Source organism: Salvelinus fontinalis, chromosome 3 (assembly GCF_029448725.1).
Source record: "Salvelinus fontinalis isolate EN_2023a chromosome 3, ASM2944872v1, whole genome shotgun sequence".
NCBI lineage: Eukaryota > Metazoa > Chordata > Actinopteri > Salmoniformes > Salmonidae > Salvelinus > Salvelinus fontinalis.
The window spans coordinates 29,084,932-29,111,872 of NC_074667.1; the positions used below are offsets into that span (position 1 = coordinate 29,084,932).

The 26,941-nt window shown below is 40.5% G+C and overlaps 1 protein-coding gene across 1 annotated transcript in view; it reads left to right on the forward strand.

The window, feature by feature from the left end:
- Positions 1 to 550: 550 nt before the first annotated feature.
- Positions 551 to 26,941, forward strand: part of LOC129843268 (mucin-2-like) — a 49,089-nt gene continuing 22,698 nt past the window's right edge. Inside the window, exons 1-4 of the mRNA XM_055911893.1 lie at positions 551 to 631; positions 805 to 846; positions 15,052 to 15,165; positions 15,512 to 15,574. Of these exons, the coding sequence (XP_055767868.1) occupies positions 814 to 846; positions 15,052 to 15,165; positions 15,512 to 15,574 (210 nt within the window). The 5' untranslated portion in view covers positions 551 to 631; positions 805 to 813. The remainder of the gene's footprint in view (positions 632 to 804; positions 847 to 15,051; positions 15,166 to 15,511; positions 15,575 to 26,941) is intronic.

Sequence of the window (26,941 nt, forward strand, 5' to 3'; positions counted from 1 at the left end):
CTGCACACCACCACCATGTTCACCATGTTTAACTGTTGCCATGAGGATTCACCCTGATCACGTGAGACTTCATGAGAAATGTTTTTCTGGTTGTCTCTGCAAAAGTTGAATGAGAAAAGACCCTTTGTGTTTCCAGCGCTGCTCGAAGTGGCTTCACATACAGTGTCTTGAACAGATTATGGGCAAGTTACAAGACAAATAACAAGAGGTCCTACTGTGTCAAGGAGTTAGACTAACATAAACATCTTATAGGACTGCATTGGGTTTCATGAGCGTTCAACAGGGGTATCGCTCCATGTCGCGAGGAAAGTATGAGGACTTTAGAGAGATTGAGAAAGTGATTGATGGACATTGAAAGCAGTTAGAGTGAGAGATGGAGAGTGAGGATGATAATGAGAGGGGAAAAGAGTGAGTCAGAAAATGAAAGAGCAAGTCAGAGGAACAAGTTAGAGAGAGAGGGTGGGGGAGGGAGAAAGAAAGAGAGAAAGAGGAGGGGTTTTAAGACTGCCTCTCAATGAGGTACCAGTGAGGATAGGCGGTCACTGACACACACCACCACCCACACTCGCTCAGTCAGTCATTGAAGACAGAGATGGCTAAGCAAAGTTGACCATTGGACCCTAGACTTCTTGTAAGTCAACATCCGGACGTTGATCATTCCCTCTTTCGGATTGTCACTCCTTTCCTTCTCTTTGCTCTTCATCATTATGCACATCAAGTGGGAAATAATCTCATCTTCACCAAAGACAGGAACTCTGCTCCAATGACTCTAAAAGTGGACTCTACTCTGTTCTACTTGCCTAGGTCAGCCAGATGAACACACACAAACCAGCCCACAAAGCCAAGGTAGGTCCCCTACTCTGGAACCTGGGCATTTTGAGGTACTGGTAACATTCCAAAATGTTTTGTTAACGGTAATAACTGATGGACTGCTAATAGTAAGTACCTACTATAACAATTGTATTTTATTAAGCCATTGACGCATGTGTGAATTTGACAAGACAGTTATTTAATTGTATTAATCTGAGTAATTTACTGCAGTAGCCCAGGCAATGCACAGAGTGGTTACTGTTACTGTGAAGTATTTAGTCTGTAACGTGATACCCAGATGTCTAGCCAGTAGATTTTAGGGAAGTGACAATAAATAGTATTTTTTCTTCATGTAATGAGCCCGGGACACGTCACAGGTTTATGAAACAACTTCTGTGGCGCAGCTAGAACACACAGTACCACACTCAAAACATCTAAGAGGACATAAGTGTCTTTTAAAATGTAAATTCTTGACTCACTAACTCAGCTCTTCTTGTTGGTTCTTTGAGCTGCTAGTTTGTGTAACTATTTTAATGCTAGAAAGTCGTACGTTTAGTTGTTTTATAGATGAACACGTGGGGCCGTGCTGAGGGGGGAGTAAAATCACAGTTGGGGTGCCCGGTTTAAGGACATAGTAGATAATAAGTTGTAGTAGATAACAAGTTGTAGTGTCCCTAAACACTGCTCCACTATCCAGAACTCAAGATGTCATTGTATATGGGTGATTTTGCAACTACGGGCACTTTTGGCATGTCATATTTAAAATAAAATGTTTCTTAAAAAATACTTTTATCTAAATAAATACTGTCCTCATTTTATCAGGAGCCATAACCTGGTATTGGCTGTGACCATTTTATTCAACAATAGATGCAATTTACTTCTGCAAATGTTATTACCATCACATCACAAAACCATCATAAAATCACAAACAACATGTGGTTTGGGATTATTTGGTTTATCTGTCAATAGGATTTGTCACGACTACATTTAGAAATAATTGTTTTAATAATTCCTTATTGCATAAATATGGCTGTTTGCTGCCTGTGTTTGTATACCTGCACGGCAGCTACAGTACCATGAACAATGCAATTACCTGTCGAAATGGTTATGTACTTACTCATTTTTAAGTTAATCTGTTGAGAACAAGTGCTTTACACTTGATGAAGAGAGGAGTGTGATATTTAATGTGTACATATATTTTTTATTCAGAAATATTTGTAGATTGTGGTGGTAAAGACCGTGTGGCAATAACGACAGGATAATGTTGTTAAAAATAACTTTGCGGAAATGGGTATTTACAATATGATCGATTGTTATAAAAACAGTAAAAGATTATGCGATGAGCAATGTTGAGCAGGGGTTTACCCATTTGATACAAAAGTTTTACAAAAAGTCATTCTTTTCTGATGGCAATAACCTGGAAATTGTCATTACCGACCCTATTTGTGGTGGTAATGACAGTGTTTTAATGACAATTTGCACATTTTTGGGATTTAACTACCAGGTTTACTTTGTTAATATGATCAGCTTCCATTTGATAAACTCCAACCACAATAGAAGGAGATGTATCCTTCCAAATAGAGGACCATCTAGATGACGTACAACCGTTTGACACATTCCAAGTTACTTTACTTGGAGGTGGATATATAATATAATATATTATATGTCATATCCTTGTTCTTCACTGTCACTTCACAGTTCTTGTGTGACTTGATATGTACAATTTTGAAAAAGCACAGCGTGATGGTAACGATGCAATACTGTGGGACAAATTCGGGAAAACTGTATTTCGTGGAATACGATAGATTTAGTGCTTATGCACTTTGAACATTAACTTTCAAAAAATGTTCATGTTGAAATACATTGAAGAAGTTCAAAAGTAATGTTCTGGGCCAAGTGCCTTGTCAATGCAAAACAGTAAAATGTATGGTTATGTTAGGGTCCACTTGTAGAATAATAGTGAAGACATCAAAACTATGAAATAACACATGGAATCATGTATAACCAACAAGCCAACCTTTGCCTTGATGACAGCTTTGCGCACCCTTGGCATTCTCTCAACTAGCTTCACCTGGAACGCTTTTCTAACAGTCTTGAAGGAGTTCAAACATATGCTGAGCACTTGTTGGCTGCTTTTCCTTCACTCTGCGGTCCAACTCATCCCAAACCATCTGAATTGGGTTGAGGTCGGGTGATTGTGGAGGCCAGGTCATCTGATGCAGCACTCCATCACTCTCCTTCTTGGTCAAATAGCCCTTACACAGACTGGAGGTGTGTTGGGTCATTGTCCTGTTGAAAAAAATTATAGTCCCAATAAGCACAAACCAGATGGGATTGTGTAATGCTGCAGAATGCTGTGGTAGCCTTGCTGGTAAAGTGTGCCTTGAATTGTAAATAAATCACAGTGTCCCAGCAAAGCACCACACCATCACACCTCCTCCTCCATGCTTCACGGTGGGAACCACACATGCGGAGATCATTCGTTCACCTATTCTGCATCTCACAAAGACACTGTGGTTGGAACCAAACATCTCAAATTTGGACTCATCTGACCAAAGGACAGATTTACACCTGTCAAATGTCCATTGCTACTGTTTCTTTATCCCAAGCAAGTCTCTTTTTCTTACTGGTGTCCTTTAGTAGTGATTTCTTTGCAGCAATTTGACCATGAAGGCCTGTATCATGCAGTCTCCTCTGAACAGTTGATGTTGATATGTGTATGTTACTTGAACTCTGATGCATTTATTTGGGCTTCAATTTCTGAGGCTGGTAACTCTAATGAACTTATCCTCTGCAGCAGAGGTAACGCTGGGTCTTCCTTTCCTGTAGCGGTCCTCATGAGAGCCAGTTTCATCATAGTGCTTGATGGTTTTTGTGGCTGCACTTTCAAAGTTCTTGAAATTTTCCGGATTGACTGACCTTCATGTCTTAAAGTAATGATGGACTGTCATTTCTCTTTGCTTATTTGAACTGTTCTTGCCATAACATGGACTTGTTATTATACCAAATAGGGCTATCTTCTTTATACCACCCCTACCTTGATTATATCAAATGCATTAAGAAGGAAATAAATTCCACAAATTAACTTTTAACAAGGCACACCTGTTAATTGAAATGCATTCCAAGTGACTACCTCATGAAGCTGGTTGAGAGAATGCCAAGATTGTGAAAACCTGTCATCAAGGCAAAGGGTGGCTACTTTGAAGAATCTCAAATATAAAATATACTTTGATTGGTTTACCACTTTTTTGGTTATTACATGATTTCATATGTGTTAATTCATAGTTTTGAGGTTGTCGCATAGAGTAGTCCAGAAGGCTGCACTGAAAAACCTACAGTAACCTCTATCAAATAAAAAGATAGCGTAGCCGCAAAAGTACTGAATCCGGAAGAGAAACAACAGTACTGCCACCAAAATAATACATTATGGGACAGCTATAATCAATGCTGCCCCATCAACAGCTCAATCCAAAATGGTCCCCCCTTGAACTGAAAGAGAGGCTCCTTTTGTAGGGGAAGACCCTCCCATCAGAACATACCAAACACTAATTAATAAAGCAATTACCATAAAAGCCTACATTTTCAACTCAGCTAAACATCATGAATTATATACATTGCACCTTTGCAATTCGTTTCTCATGATACAATATAACACATTTGCAAAATCTCATCTCTACTGATATGGTGTCTTCCAATACGCCAAATCACATGAATGAGCCATTCGGGACAGGCACTACAAAGCCAGCCCGATTGCCGTGGTCCTTATCCCAGCATACCCGGAAGCTACAGAGACGGAGAGAGCGGAACAGAACCAAACAAACAGCACGCTCCTCTGTAACATTGATAAGTACAGTAAACGTTGCTTAAATTAAACATGAATGCTTGTCTGTGTATTCTTTATGCCATAACAAACTGTTACTCACAGGAGGTAAGAATAAAGTGTGTAATGTAGGTACTAAGATAGCAAAGTTAACTTGTGTGTCGACGCACACTGCTAACTGAGCTGATAACGGAGCAGGGAGCGGGTGATGCGTGTGTGAGTTAGTTTACCAAATGCTGCCCGCGGCCAGTGACGGACTTGTCCATCACAGATGTTTTCACTATTATTCTACAATGTAGACAATAAAGAAAACCCTTGAATGTAGTAGATGTGTAAAAACCTTTGACTGGTATTGTATATCAAACTAAATCAAAACCTGGGACACAGAAAAGCCTGTAGTTGTAATATCGCCGATATAGGACCTGCTGAGACTAAAGTTGTCACATTTTAGATGGCTGAAACCAGACAGGAATAAGAGTAGTCCAATGGCATGACTACATCTATGAGATGAATCAGAGATTTGCATGAAAAGTTGAAACATTTTCCACAATCTGGTGTCTGTTACTGTGACTGAATATGGGAATTCTGCCTGAATGCTTAAAAAAGCATTTCTCGTTAACATTTTCACAGAGAAGACGACTGATGAGCATTATGATTGACTGAGTAATCTCCTCCTTTATTTTTTTATTTTTTATTTTTTATTTTTTAGGATCCCCATTAGCCAACGCCAATGGAGGCAGCTAGTCTTACTGGGGTCCGACATATAATGAAAAAGACATTACAGACAAGAGACTTTACAATTTACATACATTTAAAACATTAACTTTATGGAGTGTGGTGCCAAAAAATCAGAGAGTCTCTTTACTACGGACAGACCTCTCCCCATCTTTACAACCATATAATCTATATGTTTTGACAATGACAGTTTACAATCTAATATAACACCAAGTAATTTAGTCTCCTCAACTTCCCAGATTCATTCCCAGATTCAGCTACGGTCTAGAACTTAGGGAATGATTTGTACCAAATGCTATGCTCTTAGTTCTCGAGATGTTCAGGACCCGTTTATTACTGGCCACCCATTCCAAAACAGACTGCAACTCTTTGTTAAGGGTTTCAGTGACTTCATTTGCTGTGGTTGCTGATGCGTATATGGTTGAATCATCAGCATACATGGACACACATGCTTTGTTTAATGCCAGTGGCAGGTCATTGGTAAAAATAGAAAAGAGGAGAGGGCCTAGAGAGCTGACCTGCGGTATACCACACTTTTCATGTTTGACAGAGAAACTTCCATTAAAAGAAAACCCTCTGAGTTCTATTAGATAGATTGCTGCACGATATCGCTGAGGTTGAAAAGCCATATCATCAAACTGAGTCTCAGAAATGGCTAATATATGAATGTTATCTGATGTTAGCAAGTTCTTGATTTCATGAACTTTATTTCTAAGGCTACATATGTTAATATGGGATATTTTTAGCCCTTTCCTGGGTAGCTTATCAGAGATATAAGTAATATAAAAAAGAGCAAACAAAGCAAGATAAAAAAAATATACATTCAGCAGTTCATTAATCAGTTGGTGTGTGTGCTGTGGAGTTGAAGCTACGAACCCATTGGGCTGGCTCTCTTACCCAATCCAGGTTTTTGGAGGGAGGATGGACAATGAGCCTGTCATAGCCAATGTAAGCAATGTCCCTAAGCTCTCTGGTCCCTCGAGATAATGTGAGTTCTCAGTCATTGTTATGATGGATTCACATACAGAACTGGTGTCCTCTCTCAATGACTTACAGATTTCTGTCCTCTTGCCGATCTCCCGTTTAAACTCATCGAGCTGACCCTGGGTAGAACTGTTCTTCAGTTCCTGGACCTCTCTGGTCAGGTCATCCATTATTTTATTAGTTGACTCCACCACCACACTTGAAGCTATTTTCTTGTTGTTGTAACAACTGTTTGTAGAACTATTTTATTTGTTTAAAAGGTCCTTCACCGGTGATGGAGAGACACCACTGTTCTCAACAGTACACCTGCCGGCTTTGGTTTTTGTCATTGTAGCAACGTAGGTTACGCTGTTAATTACTCGTCACAGTTCCAGACAGATCAGGTCACAGGGAAGATTAAAAATAACAACAAACAGCAGGGGTCTAGACCGCCACAAGCCCAGAACAATTAACGGTCCCAGACACAATGGCTAACTACGTAGCGGACTGTGTTCAAGCCCGTTAGCTTGATAGGCAGCTAGTTAGCAGCTCCTTAGACCCAGCCTTGGTCGGCAGGATCAAGGGAAAGATAGTAGCTGTCCCAGCAACTGATGCGAACCGCGTCACGAGATCAAAACTCAAAAGGTAGCTAGCTAGTAAAAAAAAATCTTCAAAATACTTTCAGAAATGTCCAAAACATCAAACTGATCTCTCCCTCGTTCCACATTTAACAGGAAGTGACGACAGCGGCTTTGCGTGTCTAAAAGCCTAGCTAAATGCTTTAGACTTACATTTTATAATGGTAATGGGATATTATACTTTTTTTGTCTCTCCCTCTCCTTCTCTCGCTCCCTGCACCGTTTGATGGAATTCCCTGGCACTGTGGTATGGAACCTGGCTCAAAATGCCCAGACAGACTGAATTCTGCTACATGCAACAGTGGTAACCCCAATGGAAGGGTATCATGTTCAGACAGTCACATTTTGTGATGCAACATTTTCCAATTAATCTGTTAGTATCTGGGTACAATTGTAAGGACCAACGCCAGGGATGAGAAGCAGGTACGGGAAGTCAAACATTTGATCAGGAACAGACCTAAAACAAGACAGGAACAGCGTCAGCACATGGGTATACAAGGACATAAGACAAACAATGCAGAAGCAGGGAACAGAGTGGGGAACCAGACAGATATAGGGAAGGTAATTTTTATTTATTTATTTTATATTTCACCTTTATTTAAACAGGTAGGCTAGTTGAGAACAAGTTCTCATTTACAACTGCGACCTGGCCAAGAATAAAGCAAAGCATTTCGACACATACAACAACAGAGTTACACATGGAATAAACAAACATGCCGTCAATAATACAGTAGACAGAGTCTATATACAGTGTGTGCAAATGAGGTAAGATAAGGCAGGTAAGGCAATAAATAGGCCATGGTGGCGAAGTAATTACAATATACCAATTAAACACTGGAGTGATTGGTATGCAGAAGATGAATGTGCAAGTAGAGATACTGGGGTGCAAAGGAGCAAAATAAATAAATAAAAAAATATAGTATGGGGATGAGGTAGTTGGATGGGCTATTTACAGATGGCTATTTACTGGTGCAGTGATCTGTGAGCTGCTCTGACAGCTGGTGCTTAAAGCTAGTGAGAGAGATATGAGTATCGAGCTTCAGTGATTTTTGCAGTTCGTTCCAGTCATTGGCAGCAGAGAACTGGAAGGAAAGGCAGCCAAAGGAGGAATTGGCTTTAGGAGTGACTAGTGAGATATACCTGCTGGAGCGCGTGCTACGGGTGGGTGCCGCTATGGCGACCAGTGAACTTCTATGCCCCGCTATGGTGGGGATTTACCTAGCAGAAACTTGTAGATGACCTGGAGCCAGTGGGTTTGACGACAAGTATGAAGCGAGGGCCAGCCAACGAGAGCGTACAGGTCGCAATGGTAGGTAGTATATGGGGCTTTGGTGACAAAACGGATGGCACTGTGATAGACGGCATCCAATTTGTTGAGTAGAGTGTTAGAGGCTATTTTGTAAATCACATCGCCAAAGTCGAGGATTGTTAGGATAGTCAGTTTTACAGGGTATGTTTGGCAGCATGAGTGAAGGATGCTTTGTTTTGAAATAGGAAGCTTATTCTAGAGTTCATTTTGGATTGGAGATGTTTAATGTGAGTCTGGAAGGAGAGTTTACAGTCTAACCAGACACCTAGGTATTTATAGTTGTCCACATATTCTAAATCAGAACCGTCCAGAGTAGTGATGCTGGACGGGCGGACAAGTGCGGGTAGCGATCGGTTGAAGAGCATGAATTTAGTTTTACTTGCGTTTAAGAGCAGTTGGAGGCAACAGAAGGAGAGTTGTATGGCATTGAAACTTGTCTGGAGGTTTGTTAACACAATGTCCAAATGTTTAATAATTTTTTAAAAAATGTTGTGGGGGAGGGGTTGTAGTCACAAACTTGATGTAGTAATTTGTGTGCTATGAATATGGGACAAAATACTTTTTAGTACCTAACATACAGTGAATTTGTCCCAATACTTTTGGTCCCTTAAAGTGGGGGGACTGTGAATAAAATGGGTGTAATTTCCAAACAGTTCACCCAATATGGATGAAAATACCCTCAACTTAAAGCTGACAGCCTGCACTTTAACCTCAATGTTCCAAAACATTTGGAGTTCACTGTGTATATACACTGCTCAAAAAAATAAAGGGAACACTTAAACAACACAATGTAACTCCAAGTCAATCACACTTCTGTGAAATCAAACTGTCCACTTAGGAAGCAACACTGATTGACAATAAATTTCACATGCTGTTGTGCAAATGGAATAGACAAAAGGTGGAAATTATAGGCAATTAGCAAGACACCCCCAAAAAAGGAGTGATTCTGCAGGTGGTGACCACAGACCACTTCTCAGTTCCTATGCTTCCTGGCTGATGTTTTGGTCACTTTTGAATGCTGGCGGTGCTCTCACTCTAGTGGTAGCATGAGACGGAGTCTACAACCCACACAAGTGGCTCAGGTAGTGCAGTTCATCCAGGATGGCACATCAATGCGAGCTGTGGAAAAAAGTTTTGCTGTGTCTGTCAGCGTAGTGTCCAGAGCATGGAGGCGCTACCAGGAGACAGGCCAGTACATCAGGAGACGTGGAGGACGCCGTAGGAGGGCAACAACCCAGCAGCAGGACCGCTACCTCCGCCTTTGTGCAAGGAGGAGTACTGCCAGAGCCCTACAAAATGACCTCCAGCAGGCCACAAATGTGCATGTGTCTGCTCAAACGGTCAGAAACAGACTCCATGAGGGTGGTATAAGGGCCCGACGTCCACAGGTGGGGGTTGTGCTTACAGCCCAACAACGTGCAGGACGTTTGGCATTTGCCAGAGAACACCAAGATTGGCAAATTCGCCACTGGCGCCCTGTGCTCTTCACAGATGAAAGCAGGTTCACACTGAGCACATGAGCACATGTGACAGACGTGACAGAGTCTGGAGACGCTGTGGAGAACGTTCTGCTGCCTGCAACATCCTCCAGCATGACCGGTTTGGCGATGGGTCAGTCATGGTGTGGGGTGGCATTTCTTTGTGGGGCCGCACAGCCCTCCATGTGCTCGCCAGACTGCCAATAGGTACCGAGATGAGATCCTCAGACCCCTTGTGAGACCTTATGCTGACACATGCACATTTGTGGCCTGCTGGAGGTCATTTTGCAGGGCTCTGGCAGTGCTCCTCCTTGTACAAAGGCGGAGGTAGCGGTCCTGCTGCTGGGTTGTTGCCCTCCTACGACCTCCTCCACGTCTCCTGATGTACTGGCCTGTCTCCTGGTAGCGGCTCCATGCTCTGGACACTACGCTGACAGACACAGCAAACCTTTTTGCCACAGCTCGCATTGATGTGCCATCCTGGATGAACTGCACTACCTGAGCCACTTGTGTGGGTTGTAGACTCCGTCTCATGCTACCACTAGAGTGGGAGCACTGCCAGCATTCAAAAGTGACCAAAACATCAGCCAGGAAGCATAGGAACTGAGAAGTGGTCTGTGGTCACCACCTGCAGAATCACTCCTTTTTTGGGGGTGTCTTGCTAATAGCCTATAATTTCCACCTTTTGTCTATTCCATTTGCACAACAGCATGTGAAATTTATTGTCAATCAGTGTTGCTTCCTAAGTGGACAGTTTGATTTCACAGAAGTGTGATTCACTTGGAGTTACATTGTGTTGTTTAAGTGTTCCCTTTATTTTTTTTGAGCAGTGCATATTAAATTAAATTGAGATTTGTGTCACTGATCTACACACAATACCCCATAATGTCAAAGTAGAATTATGATTTTAGACATTTTTACAAATTAAATAAACATGAAAAGCTGAAATGTCTTGAGTCAGTAAGAATTCTATCTTTTTATTATGGCAAGCCTAAATAAGTTCAGGAGTGAAAATGTGCATAACAAGTCACATAATAAGTTGCATGGTTTCTCTCTGTGTGCAATTAATGTTTAACATGATTTTTAAATGACTATCCCATTTCTATACCCCAGATATACAATTATCTGTAAGGTCCTTCAGTCGAGCAGTGAATTTCAAGCACAGATTCAAACACCAGGGAGTTTTTCCAATGGTTTGCAAAGAAGGGCACCTATTGGTAGATGGGTAAAAAAAACTGACATTGAGTATATCTTTGGGTCAATACACCCATTCACTACAAAGATACACGTGTCCTTCCTAACTCAGTTACTGGAGAGGAAGGAAACCGCTCAGGGATTTCACCATGAGGCCAATGGTGATTTTAAAATGGTTACAGAAGATTAATGGCTGTGATAGGAGATAACTGAGGATGGATCAGCAACATTATAGTTACTCCACAATACTAACCTAAATTACAAAGTGAGAGAAATGAAGCCTATACGGAATAAAAATATTCCAAAATATGCATCCTGTTCGCAATAAGGCACTAAAGTAAAACTGCAAATAATGTTGCAAGGAAATTAACTACATGTCTTGAATACAATGCGTTATGTTTGGGGCAAATCCAACACAACACATCACTGACTACCACTCTTCATATTTTCAAGCATGGTGGTGGTTACATCATGTTGTGGGTATGCTTGTCATCAGCTAGGACTAGGGAGTTGTTTAAGATTTTTTGTTTAAATGGAAGAGAGCTAAGCACAGGCAAAATCCTAGAAGAAAACCTTGTTCAGTCTGCTTTCCAACAGACACTGGGAGATAAATTCACCTTTCAGCAGAACAATAGCCTAAAACACAAGGCCAAATATGCACTGGAGTTACTTACCAAGACGACATTGAATGTTCCTGAGTGGCCTAGTTACAGTTTTCACTTAAATAGGCTTACAATTCTATTGCAAGACATTAAAATGGCTGTCTAGCAATGATCATCAACCAACTTGACAGAGCTTGAAGAATAAAAAATCAATAAAATGTGTGTAAATATTGTACAATCCAGGCGTGCAAAGCTCTTAGAGACTTACCCAGAAACACTCACAGCTGTCATCGCTGCCAAAGGTGATTCAAACGCGTATTGACTCAGGGGTGTGAATATTTATGCAAATGACAGATTTCTCTATTTTAAAACATTTGCTAAAATTTCACAAGACATGTTTTCACTTTGTCATTGTGCGGTATGGGTGAGAGAAAAACATGTTTTCAATCAATGTTGCATTCGATCTATTTGAACCATTTTTCAAAATGTGGAATAAGTCAAGGGGTATGAGTACTTTCTGAAGGCACAAACTATACAGACTGAGTAACATTTCAACTAACTATCTACTAACCGTAGCTCTAACCCTAACCTGAACCCTTATCCTAACCGCTACTATAAACCTAACCTTAGCAAGCTGTTGCTTATCAATAGATAGTTTGTTGATGGTAAGACCATCTCTAGAGCATTTACAGATGAAGCATTTGGACTATCCAAATAAAGTGTGACTGTCGCCCCTCTCTCACATTCCACTTTAGTTTAGTAGGTATCCACTTTAGAAGTGAGCAGTGCAAGATAATAATTTACCGGTCTTAATTGCAAGTCGAGGGCAGAGGTAATTTCCTCACAAAACAATCCTTTAGATAGTAGTGGTCAACTCTTTCTGTTGTCGGGTGTTGAGTGCTGCCATGTTCCCAGAGGTGAATTGTGAACAGACAGGAAATGCCTGATGCTGGAGCGAAAAAGACCTGCTATTGATCCTTGCAATTGATCTTTGCAATACAGTGAACATCCCACACCATATTAAGATGTACATGTTGACAATTATTTTAAAATAAGTCTAATTCATAGTTATTTTGCAAAGGAAAGCTACGACAAACCCACGCATTTCAATGCATGCCACTGGAACCATAAGTAACAAACACTTATGGTAAACTATTAGGAATCAAATTCCACCTTATATCATTGCAAAACATACTTAATCAATTAGATAGAATATGCAGTTGTTTGCCTTGAAAGAAAGGAAAGGAAATAAGCACATATATTCCATCTGGACATGATTATGTGGAGAACCATCTCCATAAAGTATGTGAAAGTGCCCACGCTTTCCCTGAAACAGTGCCGAATCCCTGCTGGGAGGACTATTACTGCTCTTACCTTGAAGTACACTCCACCAAGAAAAGGAGCCCCCAGGAACCTTTGCATTTCAATATTATTTTCTGAAAATGTTATTTCAAGTTCGGGTTAGAGTTCCATTATGAACATTTTAAATAATATATTGTTACTGGTATTTACATGATTATCATTGTTATTGTTATACATTCACATTTTAATATAATCAATAATATTAATCAATATTTAAATATTATCAATATTATATTGTAACAAAATGGTGACTTGTAACATACACTTACAGATATAGGATCTTAATTTGACGAGTATTGCCATAGCAAAATAATCCTGCAGCAGCAGGATTTCAACGTTTAGTCCATAATGTTGCTGAATTGGTGGTTAGGCTATTAGCTGGACATAAGTAGGCTATATGAAAAGTGCAATACTATTTATATAGCCATGTTAGTACAGGTTTTCAGTGAATTTATATAAATCACAAAGCTAGTCTGTATTTTCAGCGGAGAATTACATTTTTCTCAGTTACAAAAGTGTGATCAAATTAAGATCCTAACTTGTATGTCAGCTTTTAACAAGGCTGCAGAACTGGTCGTGTTCAATCTTAACCTTTAATGACTTTAAAACAGAACACAGGAAAAATAACTACTCTCACGGGTGGCCAAAAAGAACATTATGAAAGCTACTTCTCCAATCTTCTGACAGAATACCGCTACTAGAATATATATGGTTTAATATAAATACAATTTATCTACTGATAATAAACTAGGAAACATTTTTATTCAGTGATAGAAAAACCTGTCATTACAAACTCGATTTGCTTCATTTGGACGGCCAGCTAGAGGTGCTGAAAAGGCACTATGCCTCGCTCAAAGTTGAATTGAGGCACATTTCCCAATCCATACGGCTTGCAGGTCAACGCAAAATTGATGGGGAGGGCTAAGGGGAGGTGTTGAGATTGATCCTTAAGACTAGCTACATTTCTTTACTTCAGTGGGGCGGCAGGTAGCATAGTAGTTAGAGCCTTGGGCCAGTAACCGGAAAGTTGCTGGATCGAATCCCCGAGCGGACAAGGTAAAAATCTGTCGTTCTGAGCAAAGCCACTGCTCCCTGGGCACTGTGGATGTTGATTAAGGCAGTACCCCCGCACCTCTCTGATTCAGAGGGGTTGGGTTAAATGGGAAGACACATTTCAGTTGAATACATTCAGTTGGACAACTGACTAGGTACCCCCCTTTCCTTGATTTGGTTGCTGAGTCTGTGCCTGTCAGGCAAATCCACTAGTAAAAAATACATTTTAAATGCTCCGCACGTGCCAGCAAAAAGGATCCTCCAAGAACCCCTCAACTAACCAAAGGTGCAAATAAGAATCCATTGACTAGCAAAGGTTGCCTGTGCACATGTTATTTGTGTCGGGTCACCTCTGTTTACACCAAGGTAAACCGTAATATTATAAAGTAAAATTTGCTACATCAAGTACTTTGTTTCTCTGTCTGGCCCTCTGTAGAGCCTCAGCTCTGTAATAAAGTGAAAAAACAGTACTACGAGCAATTTTGGGCTGTAAGCATTATGACATTTTGATCTAGTATCTATTGTTAGCAGTTAGCTTTTCCAGATGTTTATAACCAGTGTTCTGCAACAGTATGGAATTGGTAGCAGATTGACTAGCTCTTTCCCAGCTCTCAACACGGCCTTCAAAAGTTTGTCGTCAAAAACTCAAAAATGTTCTCAAATAGACAGGCCATAAGATGCTATGTAAGAAAAATAGCATGATTTTATTGAATATCAAATTTGAAAACATATTTAAAAAATGTTTCATACCCCAGGTGACTTAGAATTGTATTAATGTAATATGATATTAAGTAAGCAAGTGTGGATGAAAGGCACCATTGTGCCTATAATTTTGGAACTCACTATTGAACATTATTGATCAATATTCCATTATTTTGCTCTCCTATTAACGGTGAGCAACAGCACTTTGAGATGTAGATCCCTGAGCAGTAGTACTGTAGTAGTGGAAAAATAAGTTGTTGTTGTAGTGCTATCTAGTAATAGTAGTAGTAGTACTGTAGTAGTTTGTAAAAGTAGAAGTAGTATTACTAGAAGTAGTAGCAGCAGTAATAATGGTAATGTAATAATAATGTTATGTCCATTGTAGGCTAGGCATCTGTGCTTCCTCCTCCTCATGTGCTTCCCTTTGGCGTGGGGTGGCGTCCCTGGTCCATGTCGGCACTCTGTGACAAAGGGTCACCTCCTCAACCTCAATTGCCTGGTGAGGACACCTCATACCACACTAAATCATGCAGTAACATCAACAGACTCTACAAACGAAATATCAACTTGAGATACAGTTCATTAAAATCACTCAAACGGTCATAAGTCATGCCTGAATGTATTGATGTTAAGGTTTCCTCCCAAGTTAGACTTATTTTATTGTTCAACGGTTATTATTTTGACCTCATGTGACCCACACACATAACTAATGAGAACTATATGTGGCAGACGTGAATTCTGTACGGCTGCATGCCTGCTCCTACTTTCCTCATGGTGAATCATAACTACCCAATTCTACGCTTCTGTTTTAAATGTCAATGTTTGTATCTTTGTTTGCCATGTAGATTGATAATCAGTTGGAGAATGGCTGGTCAATAACCTACGTGTTCACTGAGCGCCAGAGTTTGGTGAGTATTTCCTACTACACTGCAATTACATATTTCACAACAAAACGAGTTTGATTTGTGCAGATAAAGAATGGTATACCAAAGATAAACAACATCACAATCAGTCAGTGTCAAGATAGTCCTGCACTTTCAAGATGTGCCAGGCTGGCAAACTGATTGAAACGAATGCTCTCACATCTGTCAAGGAGATTCAAGTTCATTACATCTCGTGCTCCTTTCGACCCTTTACGCAACAGTCTATTTGCATTTAGAAGACAAATTTAATCCCATGAAAGAGCCCTTGGTTGTTAATAACCTGGAAGGGAAATGGCTTGAAGATACCTAGAAACTGTGTTACAGGAGGTAAATAGAGAGCGAGAGAGCTGTTTGGGAGCACGGAGTCGGGATGCCTTCCCTCATTTTAACTTGCTGGTTAACAGTTTAAAAGTTTTAACAGTTTAGCTTGCCCAAGTTTATGGTTTATGGGTTAACAAGGTCTCTGACAAATGGAGGTGTCACGGTTGTAGTAAGAACGGGACCAAGGCGCAGCAGATATTGATATCCACATATTTATTCCAAAGTGAAACATAAGCCAAAACAATAAATCAAATAAACGGACAACGGAACATGACTATGTGGTGCACATGCACAAACACAAAATAATATCCTACAAACACAAGTGGGACAAATAGCTACTTAATAAATATGATCCCCAATTAGAGACAACGATTACCAACTGCCTCTAATTGGGAATCATACAAAAAACCAACATAGAAAATATAAACTGGAACACAACATAGAAATTATAATCTAGAATACCCCCTAGTCACGCTCTGACATACTACACAATAGAGAAACAAGGGCTCTCTATGGTCAGGGCGTGACAGGAGGTCTGATTAAAGGTTTTCTCACCTGGGGAGAGGATCAATCACTTCAGTGTGGGCAAGTGATGTACCTTACAGACAGACCATATACTACCATATATATTGTGTCCCCTGGGGTGGGGAACATGCAGGGGAGGTCTTTAGGGGGATCTCAGGGGGTTAGGAAGTGTTTAGACTGAGAGGAAAGCACGTAAGACATATTTAGGAAGGTGTGGTCAAGTGTTGTATCTGACAGACAGGCCATAATAGTATCATGAGAAGCTGTTGGTATGTTGGTAAAAAAGAAAATCCCAGGGGGTAGATTAGCTGTAATGTTGCAGATAGACTGTAGCTTCCATCAATGTAATTGTCTGCATCACTTCCAATCCCCATATATTTTTTTGCAAATATATACACTACCGTTCAAAAGTTTGGGGTCACTTTGAAATGTCCTTGTTTTTGAAAGAAAAGCAACTTTTTTGTCCATTAAAATAACATAAAATTGATCAGAAATATAGTGTAGACATAGGAAATGTCTATTGTAGCTGGAAACGGCAGATTTTTTATGGAATATCTACATAGGCCTACAGAGGTCCATTATCAGCAACAGTCACTCCTGTGTATATATATACATACAAATACATATACAAATATATATATAACCACAAATACATACAAATACATTCATATACTAATTGGAGTAAACTAGCGAACAAGGACTCTAATTCCAGTTTATACATACTGTATACATTTTATGGACACAGACTATTTTACAATAGTTCTATTTTGTTTGTTTTTACCCCTGTCCTTCCCTCAACCTCTCATATCTATTTCCGAAGTCCATCCGGTTTATTTATTTTTGCCATATCTTTCAAACTGTAGTCTTTCACAAAAGTTCGTAAACCATATATGTTATATGGACAGAGTATGTTTTACGTTAGTTATCATGTTGTTATTTGTTGTTATTAATCCCAACCTTCAGCTCCATTCAACCCCTCCCATCTATCTCTCAACACCATCCATATTGGATTTATTTTTGCCATATATTTTTCAACTGTAATGTGATGTTTCACAAAAGTTCTGAAACTTTCTATTCTCATTGGTCCTACAGATTTTAAATTGAAAATAAACATTTTTGCTAAAAGTATTATTATAGTGTTGATAGATTGACTATGACTTTTCAGATCACTAAGTAGCACTATCTGAAGGGTTAGCTCCAGGTAAATATTGCAATTCTTCAGCCATTTCTGGAGCAGTTACCAAAAACAAGCTATAAATGGACAGTACCAAAACAAATCATCTAATGATTCTGTCTCTTCACCGTAAAATATGCAGAGCCGGGAAGGTTGTATCCCCCATATCAATAACATTCTATTGGTTGCAAGAATTTTGTATAACAATTGAAATTGTAAAAAATGACGTTTTGTGTATCAGTTCATAAAACCATTTGCCATGGAATCGGTACGTCGAAAATCTCTTCCAAACTTTTTTTAAATTTATATGGCACGGCTGTCAATTTTTTGGTCCTTAAGAAACTGGTATACCTTATCACAATTTTCTTTAACCAAATATGGTCTTTAATACAGGGCTGACAGGCAAGTTTTTTAAATTTTCCCCCCTTCCACTTTCCTCTTCCATTTTTGCGGTAATGCTGCAATTAGTTGTTTGTCATTTTGGGTAGAGCAGACATTTACCTATATTTTCGTTAAATGCATGTGTGACATAACCCCACGAGGCATATTTATGAAGATTATACTTTTAAAAAATAAATATATAATGTTTTTGATCAATTATTATATTTGAGTTTAACCACAATATTTATTTATATTATTTGTTATGTCTTTTCTGGTGGATTAAAATTTGATAAATTTAAAATTTAAATAGCAATATTTGGGAGATGATTTCCTTTTCAAATAACTGAAAGTGAGAGTTTGAAATCTTAAAAAGGATAAAGACCATTCATGAACATAGAGTGAGACAATCTTACTAATTTCCTAGAGAACCCGTTTGGATTTAAGTATAACATTTGTATGACTGAAGCCTTTACTGAGAGTTCTAAAGCTTTAATATTTGATAATTTCTGCCCTCTGAATACAAATTCATTATATAAATAGGCCCTTTTAATTTTGTCTCACTTGCCATTCCAAATAAAATGGAAAATATTTTTCTCAAACTATTTAAAAAACTGTTCGCTAGGTATAGGCAAGACCATGAGCAAATAGGTAAAATGGGATATGACTAAAAGTTAATCAGGGTGATTTTTCCACAAATAGACAGGTATTTACCTTTCCATGTTAGCAATATCTTACCTATTTTTAACTTCCTATTAACATTTATTGGAGTGAGATCATTTATTTATTTTGGGAAATGTATACTGAGTATATCCACATCACCATCAGACCATTTTATTGGCAAACTACACGGTACTGTAAAAGTCATACTTTTTTGTGATTAAATACGTTAATAGTACACTTATGGTTGTAATCCAATGATCCAGCGTCTGTGGAGGGTTCCAAGTTGTGGATTTATAAGAAAACATGAATCATCAGCATACAATGACACCATTGCTTTTAAACCCTGGATTTCTAATACCTTGATATTATTGTTGGATCTGATTTTAAATCAAAATGTATTTGTCACATAAGCCGAATGCATATAGTCTGTGTAGCCATTTGATTAGCTGTTCAGTAGTCTTACCGCTTGGGGGTAGAAGCTATTTAGGAGCCTCTTAGACCTAGACGTGGCACTCCGGTACCGCTTGCCGTGCGGCAGCAGAGAGAACAGTTTATGACTAGGGTGGCTGGAGTCCTTGGCAATTTTTAGGGCCTTCCTCTGACACCGCCTGGTATAGAGGTCCTGGATGGCAGGAAGCTTGGCCCCGGTGATGCACTGGGCCATACGTACTACCCTCTGTAATGCCTTGTGGTCAGAGGCCGAGCAGTTGCCATACCAGGCAGTGATGCAATCCGTCAGGATGCTCTCGATGGTGCAGCTGTAAAACCTTTTGAGGATCTGAGGACCCATAGCAAATCTTTTCAGTATCCTGAGGGGGAATAGGCTTTGTCGTGCCTTCTACATGACTGTCTTGGTGTGCTTGGACCATGTTAGTTTGTTGGTGATGTGGATGCAAGGGAACTTGAAGCTCTCAACCTGCTCCACTACAGCCCCATCGATGAGAATGGGGGCGTGCTTGGTCCTCCTTTTCCTGTGGTCCACAATCATCTCTTTTGTCTTGATCACGTTGAGGGAGAGGTTGTTGTCCTTGCACCACACGGTCAGGTCTCTGACCTCCTCCCTACAGGCTGTCTCATCGTTGTCGGTGATCAGGCCTACCGCTGTTCTGTCATCAGCAAACTTAATGATGGTGTTGGAGTTGTGCTTTGCCGTGCAGTCATGAGTGAACAGGGAGTACAGGAATGGGCTGAGTATGCACCCCGGGGGCCGCGTGTTGAGGATCAGCGTTGGGGATGTGTTGTTACCTACCCTTACCACCTGGCGGCGGCCCGTCAGGAAGTCCAGGATCCAGTTGCAGAGGGAGATGTTTAGTTCCAGGGTCCTTAGCTTAATGATGAGCATTGAGGGCACTATGGTGTTGAACGCTGAGCTGTAGTCAATGAATAGCATTCTCACATAGGTGTTCCTTTTGTCCAGGTGTGAAAGGGCAGTGTGGAGTGCAATACAGACGGCATCATCTGTGGATCTGTTGGTGCAGTATACAAATTGGAGTGGGTCTAGGGTTTCTGGGATAATGGTGCTGATGTGAGCCATGACCAGCCTTTCAAAGCATTTCATGGCTACATTTGTGAGTGCTACGGGTCGGTGGTGATTAAGGCAGGTTACCTTAGTGTTCTTGGGCACATGGACTATGGTGGTCTGCTTGAAACGTGTTGATATTACAGACTCAGACAGGGAGAGGTTGAAAATGTCAGTGAAGACATTTGCCAGTTGGTCAGCGCATGCTCGTTGTACACGTCCTGGTAATCCGTCTGGCCCTACGGCCTTGGGAATGTTGACCTGTTTAAAGGTCTACTCACATCGGCTGCGGAGAGCGGGATCACACAGTCATCCGGAACAGCTGCTGCTCTCAAGCATTTTTCAGTGTTACTTGCCTCGAAGCGAGCATGGAAGTAATTTAGCTCATCTGGTAGGCTCGTGTCACTGGGCAGCTCTCGGCTGTACTTATCTTTGTAGTCTGTAATACTTTGCAGGCCCTGCCACATCCGACGAGCGTTGGAGTCAGTGTACTACGATTTGATCTTAGTCCTGAATTGACGCTGGTTCGTCGGAGGGCATAGCGGGATTTCTTATAAGCTTCCGGGTTAGAGTCCCACTCCCTGAAAGTGGCTGCTCTACCCTTTAGCTCAGTGTGAATGTTTTCTGTAATCCATGGCTTCTGGTTGGTGTATGTACGTACAGTCACTGTGGGGATGAAGTCCTCATTGAACTTATTGATAAAGCCAGTGACTGATGTTGTGTACTCCTCAATGCCATCGGAAGAATCCCGGGACATATTCCAGGTCTGTGCTAGCAGTCCTGTAGTTTAGCATCTGCTTCATCTGACCACTTTTTTATAGATCGAGTCACTGGTGCTTCCTGCTTTAGTTTTTTCTTGTAAGCAGGAATCAGGAGGATAGAATTACCGTCAGATTTGCCAAATGGAGGGCGAGAGAGAGCTTTGTCTACGGTCTAGAATTTTGTTCCTTCTGATAGGCCACTTTTAATATGCTGACAGCAATTAGGTAAAGCTGACTTAAGTTCCCTTCATTAAAGTCCCTGGCCACTATGGGCGCCGCCTCTGGATGAGCCTTTTTTGGTTTTCTCACGGCGGTGTACAGTCCATTGAGTGCGGTTTTAGTGCCAGCCTCGGTCTGTGGTGGTATGTAGACATTAATGCCTAGGCACCCGCCCTGTATCTTACCAGAGGCTGCTTTTTTGTCCTGCAGATAGAGTGTTTAATGTTAATGTGTTAATGTTGATGTTGTCGTTCAGCCATGACTCGGTGAAACATAAGATATTACAGTTTTTAATGTCTCGTTGTTAGGATAAATGTGCTTTCAGTTCGCCCCATTTATTTTCCAGCGATTGAACGTTAGCTAGCAGGACGGAAGGCATGGGCAGATTAGCCACTCATCGCCAGATCCTCACAAGGCACCCTGATCTCTTTCTGCTAAATCTGCGTTTCCTTCTCCAGCGAATAACGGGGATCTGGGCCTGGCCGGGTGTCTGTATTATATCCCTCCCGTCTGACTCATTGAAGAAGAACTATTTTTCCAGTTTGAGGTGAGCAATCACAGTACTGATGTCCAGAAGCTCTTTTTGGTCATAAGAGACGGTAGCAGCAACATTATGTACAAAACAAGTTACGAACAACGCAAAAAAACGAACAAAATTGCATGGTTGGTTAAAAGTCGATAAGACGGCAGCCTTCCCCTCCGGCGCCAATACCAACATCATAGTAACAACGGTTATTTTAATAGCTAACATTTCGATGCCCATATTAAATAGATATGCCGATAGATGACAACCTTGTTTTACTCCTCTTGACAGTTCAAAACTTTCTGAGAAGTAGCCATTATTTACTATTTTACACCTAGATTTACTATACACGATTTTAACCCATTTTATAAGAGATTGTCAAAAATTGAAATGTTCCAGGCATTTATATACAAACTACAGTCGTACTTTATCAAAAGCCTTTTCAAAGTCAGCTATGAGTAGCAGGCCAGATGTTTCATAGTGTTCTATTGTTTCCAGTACTTGCCTTATATTATCTCCACTGTATCATCCATGTAAAAAAACCTGTCTGATTAGAATGAATAATGTCCAACAATACCTTTTTAATTCTATGAGAATTTTTGCATCACAACATTGGAGTGTAAGGGGTCTCCAATTTTTTTAGTGGACTTGATCTTTATATTTCCCACTTATATCCTGTTTCACTAATAATGGCGTCAGACCTTCTTGTTGACTGTCTGATCATCTACCATTTGCAAACAGCTGGAGTGGTTAAAACATGCTAATAACGGTCCTCTGAGTATATTAAAAAAGAGTTTGGTATACCTCAAATTATATACCATCCTGCCCTGGGGTTCTCGGACTTGAAGGCTTTAAATGCATCAAGAAGTTCCTCCTCTGTAGTTTTGATTTCGCATGAGTCTTTCTGTACGGCTTTTCATTTTACAGAAATAATAGGAAAAAATACATACAATTAGCTTTGGTTAGAGGAGATGGAGGAGATTGAAATCAAATCAAATCAAATCAATTGTATTTATATAGCCCTTCTTACATCAGCTGATATCTCAAAGTGCTGTACAGAAACCCAACATAAAACCCCAAACAGCAAGCAATGCAGGTGTAGAAGCATGGTGGCTAGGAAAAACTCCCTAGAAAGGCCAAAACCTAGGAAGAAACCGAGAGAGGAACCAGGCTTTGAGGGGTGGCCAGTCCTCTTCTGGCTGTGCCGGGTTGAGATTATAACAGAACATTGCCAAGATGTTAAAATGTTCATAAATGACCAGCATGGTCAAATAATAATAATCACAGTAGTTGTCGAGGGTGCAGCAAGTCAGCACCTCAGGAGTAAATGTCAGTTGGCTTTTCATAGCTGATCAGTAATGAGTGTCTCTACCGCTCCTGCGGTCTCTAGAGAGTTGAAAACAGCAGGTCTGGGACAGGTAGCACGTCCGGTGAACAGGTCAGGGTTCCATAGCCGTAGACAGAACAGTTGAAACTGGAGTAGCAGCACGGCCAGGTGGACTGGGGACAGCAAGGAGTCATCATGCCAGGTAGTCCTTAGGCATGGTCCTAGGGCTCAGGTCCTCCGAGAGAGAGAAAGAAAGAATTAGAGAGAGCATACTGAAATTCACACAGGACACTGGAAAAGACAGGAGAAGTACTCCAGACATAACAAACTGACCCTAGCCCTCAGACACATAAAGTACTGCAGCATAAGTACTGGAGGCTGAGACAGGAGGGGTAAGGAGACACTGTGGCTCCATCTGATGATACCAAACAGGAAGGATATAACCCCACCCACTTTGCCAAAGCACAGCCACCACACCACCAGAGGGATATCTTCAACCACCAATTTACCATCCTGAGACAAGGCCGAATATAGCCCACAAAGATCTCCGCCACGGCACAACCCAAGGGGGGGCGCCAACCCAGACAGGAAGATCACGTCAGTGACTCAACCCACTCAAGTGACGCACCCCTCCTAGGGACGGCATGAAAGAGCACCAGTAAGCCAGTGACTCAGCCCCTGTAATAGGGTTAGAGGCAGGCAGAGACAGAAACAAAAACATATGCTTAAAGTACATTGCTTCCTCTTCAAATATAATTTGATTAATCATGGGTGATTCCATCATTTGCAACAAGTTTCAGAAAACTATTTTTGTTAGCATTTCTGTGTTGAAGATTCAAAAATAATTTGGTAAGTTTTTCCCCATATTCCATCCAGTTTGCTTTATTTACATTTACATTTACATTTATTTAAAAAATATACATTGCACTTGATCTTTCTTGAATAAGTTCCTCCATTTATTTTTTGTTTTTCCCCTAACTTATTCTGAGCCACAATGGCACAGTTTTTATTGCTATTTATATGTTCTGTTAGACCTTCTATTTCCTTTGTTAGTATGGACTCCTTTGACCTAAATTGCTTTTGTTTATAGATGAGTAATGAATTGCATGGCCTCTAATGGCATATTTCAAAGTGTCCTATACAATAAGGGTATTTGCTGTACCTATGTTATGTCTGAAAAAGTCAGTTATACATTCCTCTGTCCTAGTTAAAAACAAGTTATCATCCAATAGGCTTTGATTACATTTCCAATATTCTCTCCCATGTGGAAATTCAGCAAGAGTAATGTATATGCCAATTATTTGATGGTCCGACAGCATTCTGTCTCCTATCAAAACTAGAATGACATAAGTAGTCAAGATGACTAGCTTGATAACTTGTACTACACCTTGAGTCTAGTGTTACAGGAAGCAAAGTTGATATGGCTAAGAGGAAAGGACTATCTGTTGAGACATGAGTGGCCGGGGTTGGTTTCCCCAAAGCACCTTAAGTCTAAGTTTAATGTTAGAACCTTTGAAGGAGCATTGTTAAATCTCCAAGCTATTTCCCAAACCATCGTTAGTATCCCTTTCCTGCAGTCAAATCACCAAATTGTCCTCTAGTGGCCTCATGGGTGGAATGTTAATATTTTTCATAAATTCATCATTATTTTATTTTTAACACAGAAAACAGGTGTTTCTATGTCAAATGGATTCGTTGTATTTCAGTCTTCTGTGATGCATATAAAGTGTAACATTGGGATGCAAACTCAAAATGTAATACATTTCAACTCTATGGGCTCTATTGCAATGGTAAATCTAAGCACAGGTGGTAGCGATATAGGTTCTAGGGTGTGTGAGAAATATTTTAGCTATTTTTACCATCTCAATTATCAGAGCGCTCGCTGGCGTTGCTGCGGAATGGCTGGGTTTGATGATGTAGTCGTGGATTTGTCGAGGCTTGGCCAATCAGAATGTGCTCCATGGCAAAATAGGTGGTTGATTCACGTTGTGTATTTCCGGACTTTTATGCATTGCCTTGGAATAAACTCCAATTTCAATGTTAGTCCATTGTAGTTTTTTAAATGCCTTACAGAAACAAAATAACAAATTGTAGACCTGTCTTTGCTAAATATTATAATAATAATAATAATATAATAATGTCATTGTCCTGTGAGAGTCCCACTAAGCATCTTCACTGTATTTCTGATCAATTTGATGTTGTTTTAATGGACAAAAGAATTAGCTTTTCTTTCAAAAACAAGGACATTTCTAAGGGGCCCCACATTTTTGAATGCTAATTAATATATATTACATTTTAGATGAAGGTTGTAACGTAACAGTATGTGGAAAAGGGGAAGGGGTCTGAATACTTTCCGAATGCACTGTATGCGGTTCGGTGACCCTCATGAACCGGCACAAATGTGAAACTTTTTTTTTTGTATTGTTGGGGGGCATTTAAGGGGCAGTATATGTGAAGATCAGTTGTCTCTGAAGTTATTGGGGAAAGATTGACTGTCAGAAGGACAACGTCTCGCAATGGGATGATCGACCACTGAGAGGGATGGGGGCAAACTGAGAGTAGATATTTACACCAGGTTAGTCAACAGGGACTTGTCTTTCACACCAGAATATATATATTTAAACTTTGGTATATGCTCAACTCTTGCCTCTTTTTCAGTTATCAAAAAGTTATTGCAGTGTATAACCCTAACACCAATTGAGTGAGGTGGCAAGCCGTTTCAAAGAGGGGAATTTCCCACTTTTTTCTTCAGATACTTGTCTACAGGGATGAAATGAGGCACATATGTTGAAACCAGGTGTTTGAGCCTTTTTCAGCCCTTTTTGGAAGACTTCAAAATTCTATCTAAGTAAGGGTATTCATCCATATATACACTAAGGCATCAATTAAAAGTTAATGTTGCATTTTAAGAAACTACAAACTTATGGTAGCCACAGTCCTTAATCCATTTCAGGGCTAAACTATGTCTAGAATAGTCGCTAGATCTTCCTTGTTGGTCCTGTTAACCAGGTGGATTGCCTCTGGCACAAATGAGGCCATATGCCTATTGGTGGAGCACTTCAGACAGTGCAGGTGGCGTCCAAGGAGCAGTTTTAACTGCAGGTTGAGGACATGGGTGCAGGCTCCCAGGATGTCATACATCATCCTCCTGGCCTGCTGCTCAAAGAAGGAGGCCAGACTTCTGAGAGGTACCACAGTGATCTTAGAGCAGGTATTCACAATGGCTTGGAGGCGGTCCTTGGAGGGATGTGAACCAGCATTTTAAAGAGAGAAACAGAACACGCTCTTAATGAAAGAACTGTAAAAGGTTTACAATATATATTTGTGAACACTGAATTATTTCAGTTTATGAGGAAGTACTGTCTCCGGTGGGCGTTTTTGATGACGGCGTCTGTGTTTTGTTCAAACTTCCGGTTATTATCAAAGATGGTACCAAGATATGTATACTGGTGCACAATGTCCACCTCCTCATCATGGATGATCACTGGGTCCATCCTGGGGGGCGTCCATTCCTGAAGTCAACAACCATTTCCTTCGTCTTGGACACATTCAACTCCAGCAGCGCACTGTCACACAAGAATGAAGTCCTGAAGGGCTGGGCTGTGGTCCTGCTCAGACCCTGAGAGGAGTTAGAGAAGGAATGTGTCATCGGCAAACTTCACAAAATGGCGGTGGGCATGGGCACCCTGACAGTCATTGGTGTAGAAAATAAAAAAAGATGGGTGACAATACACACCTTTGTGGTGAACCTGTGCAAGTGAGTAGGGTGTCTGACATTAACATACACTCTCCGTGGCCTGTCAGTTAAAAAATCCATATTCCATTAGATAAGGCCATGGTCGAGATTGAACTGTGAGTCATGTTTTCTGGCTAGGGTGGAAGGCTGCATGGTGTTAAATGCAGATGAAAAGTCCAGAAACAAAGGCCCTCCTGCTCTCCAGA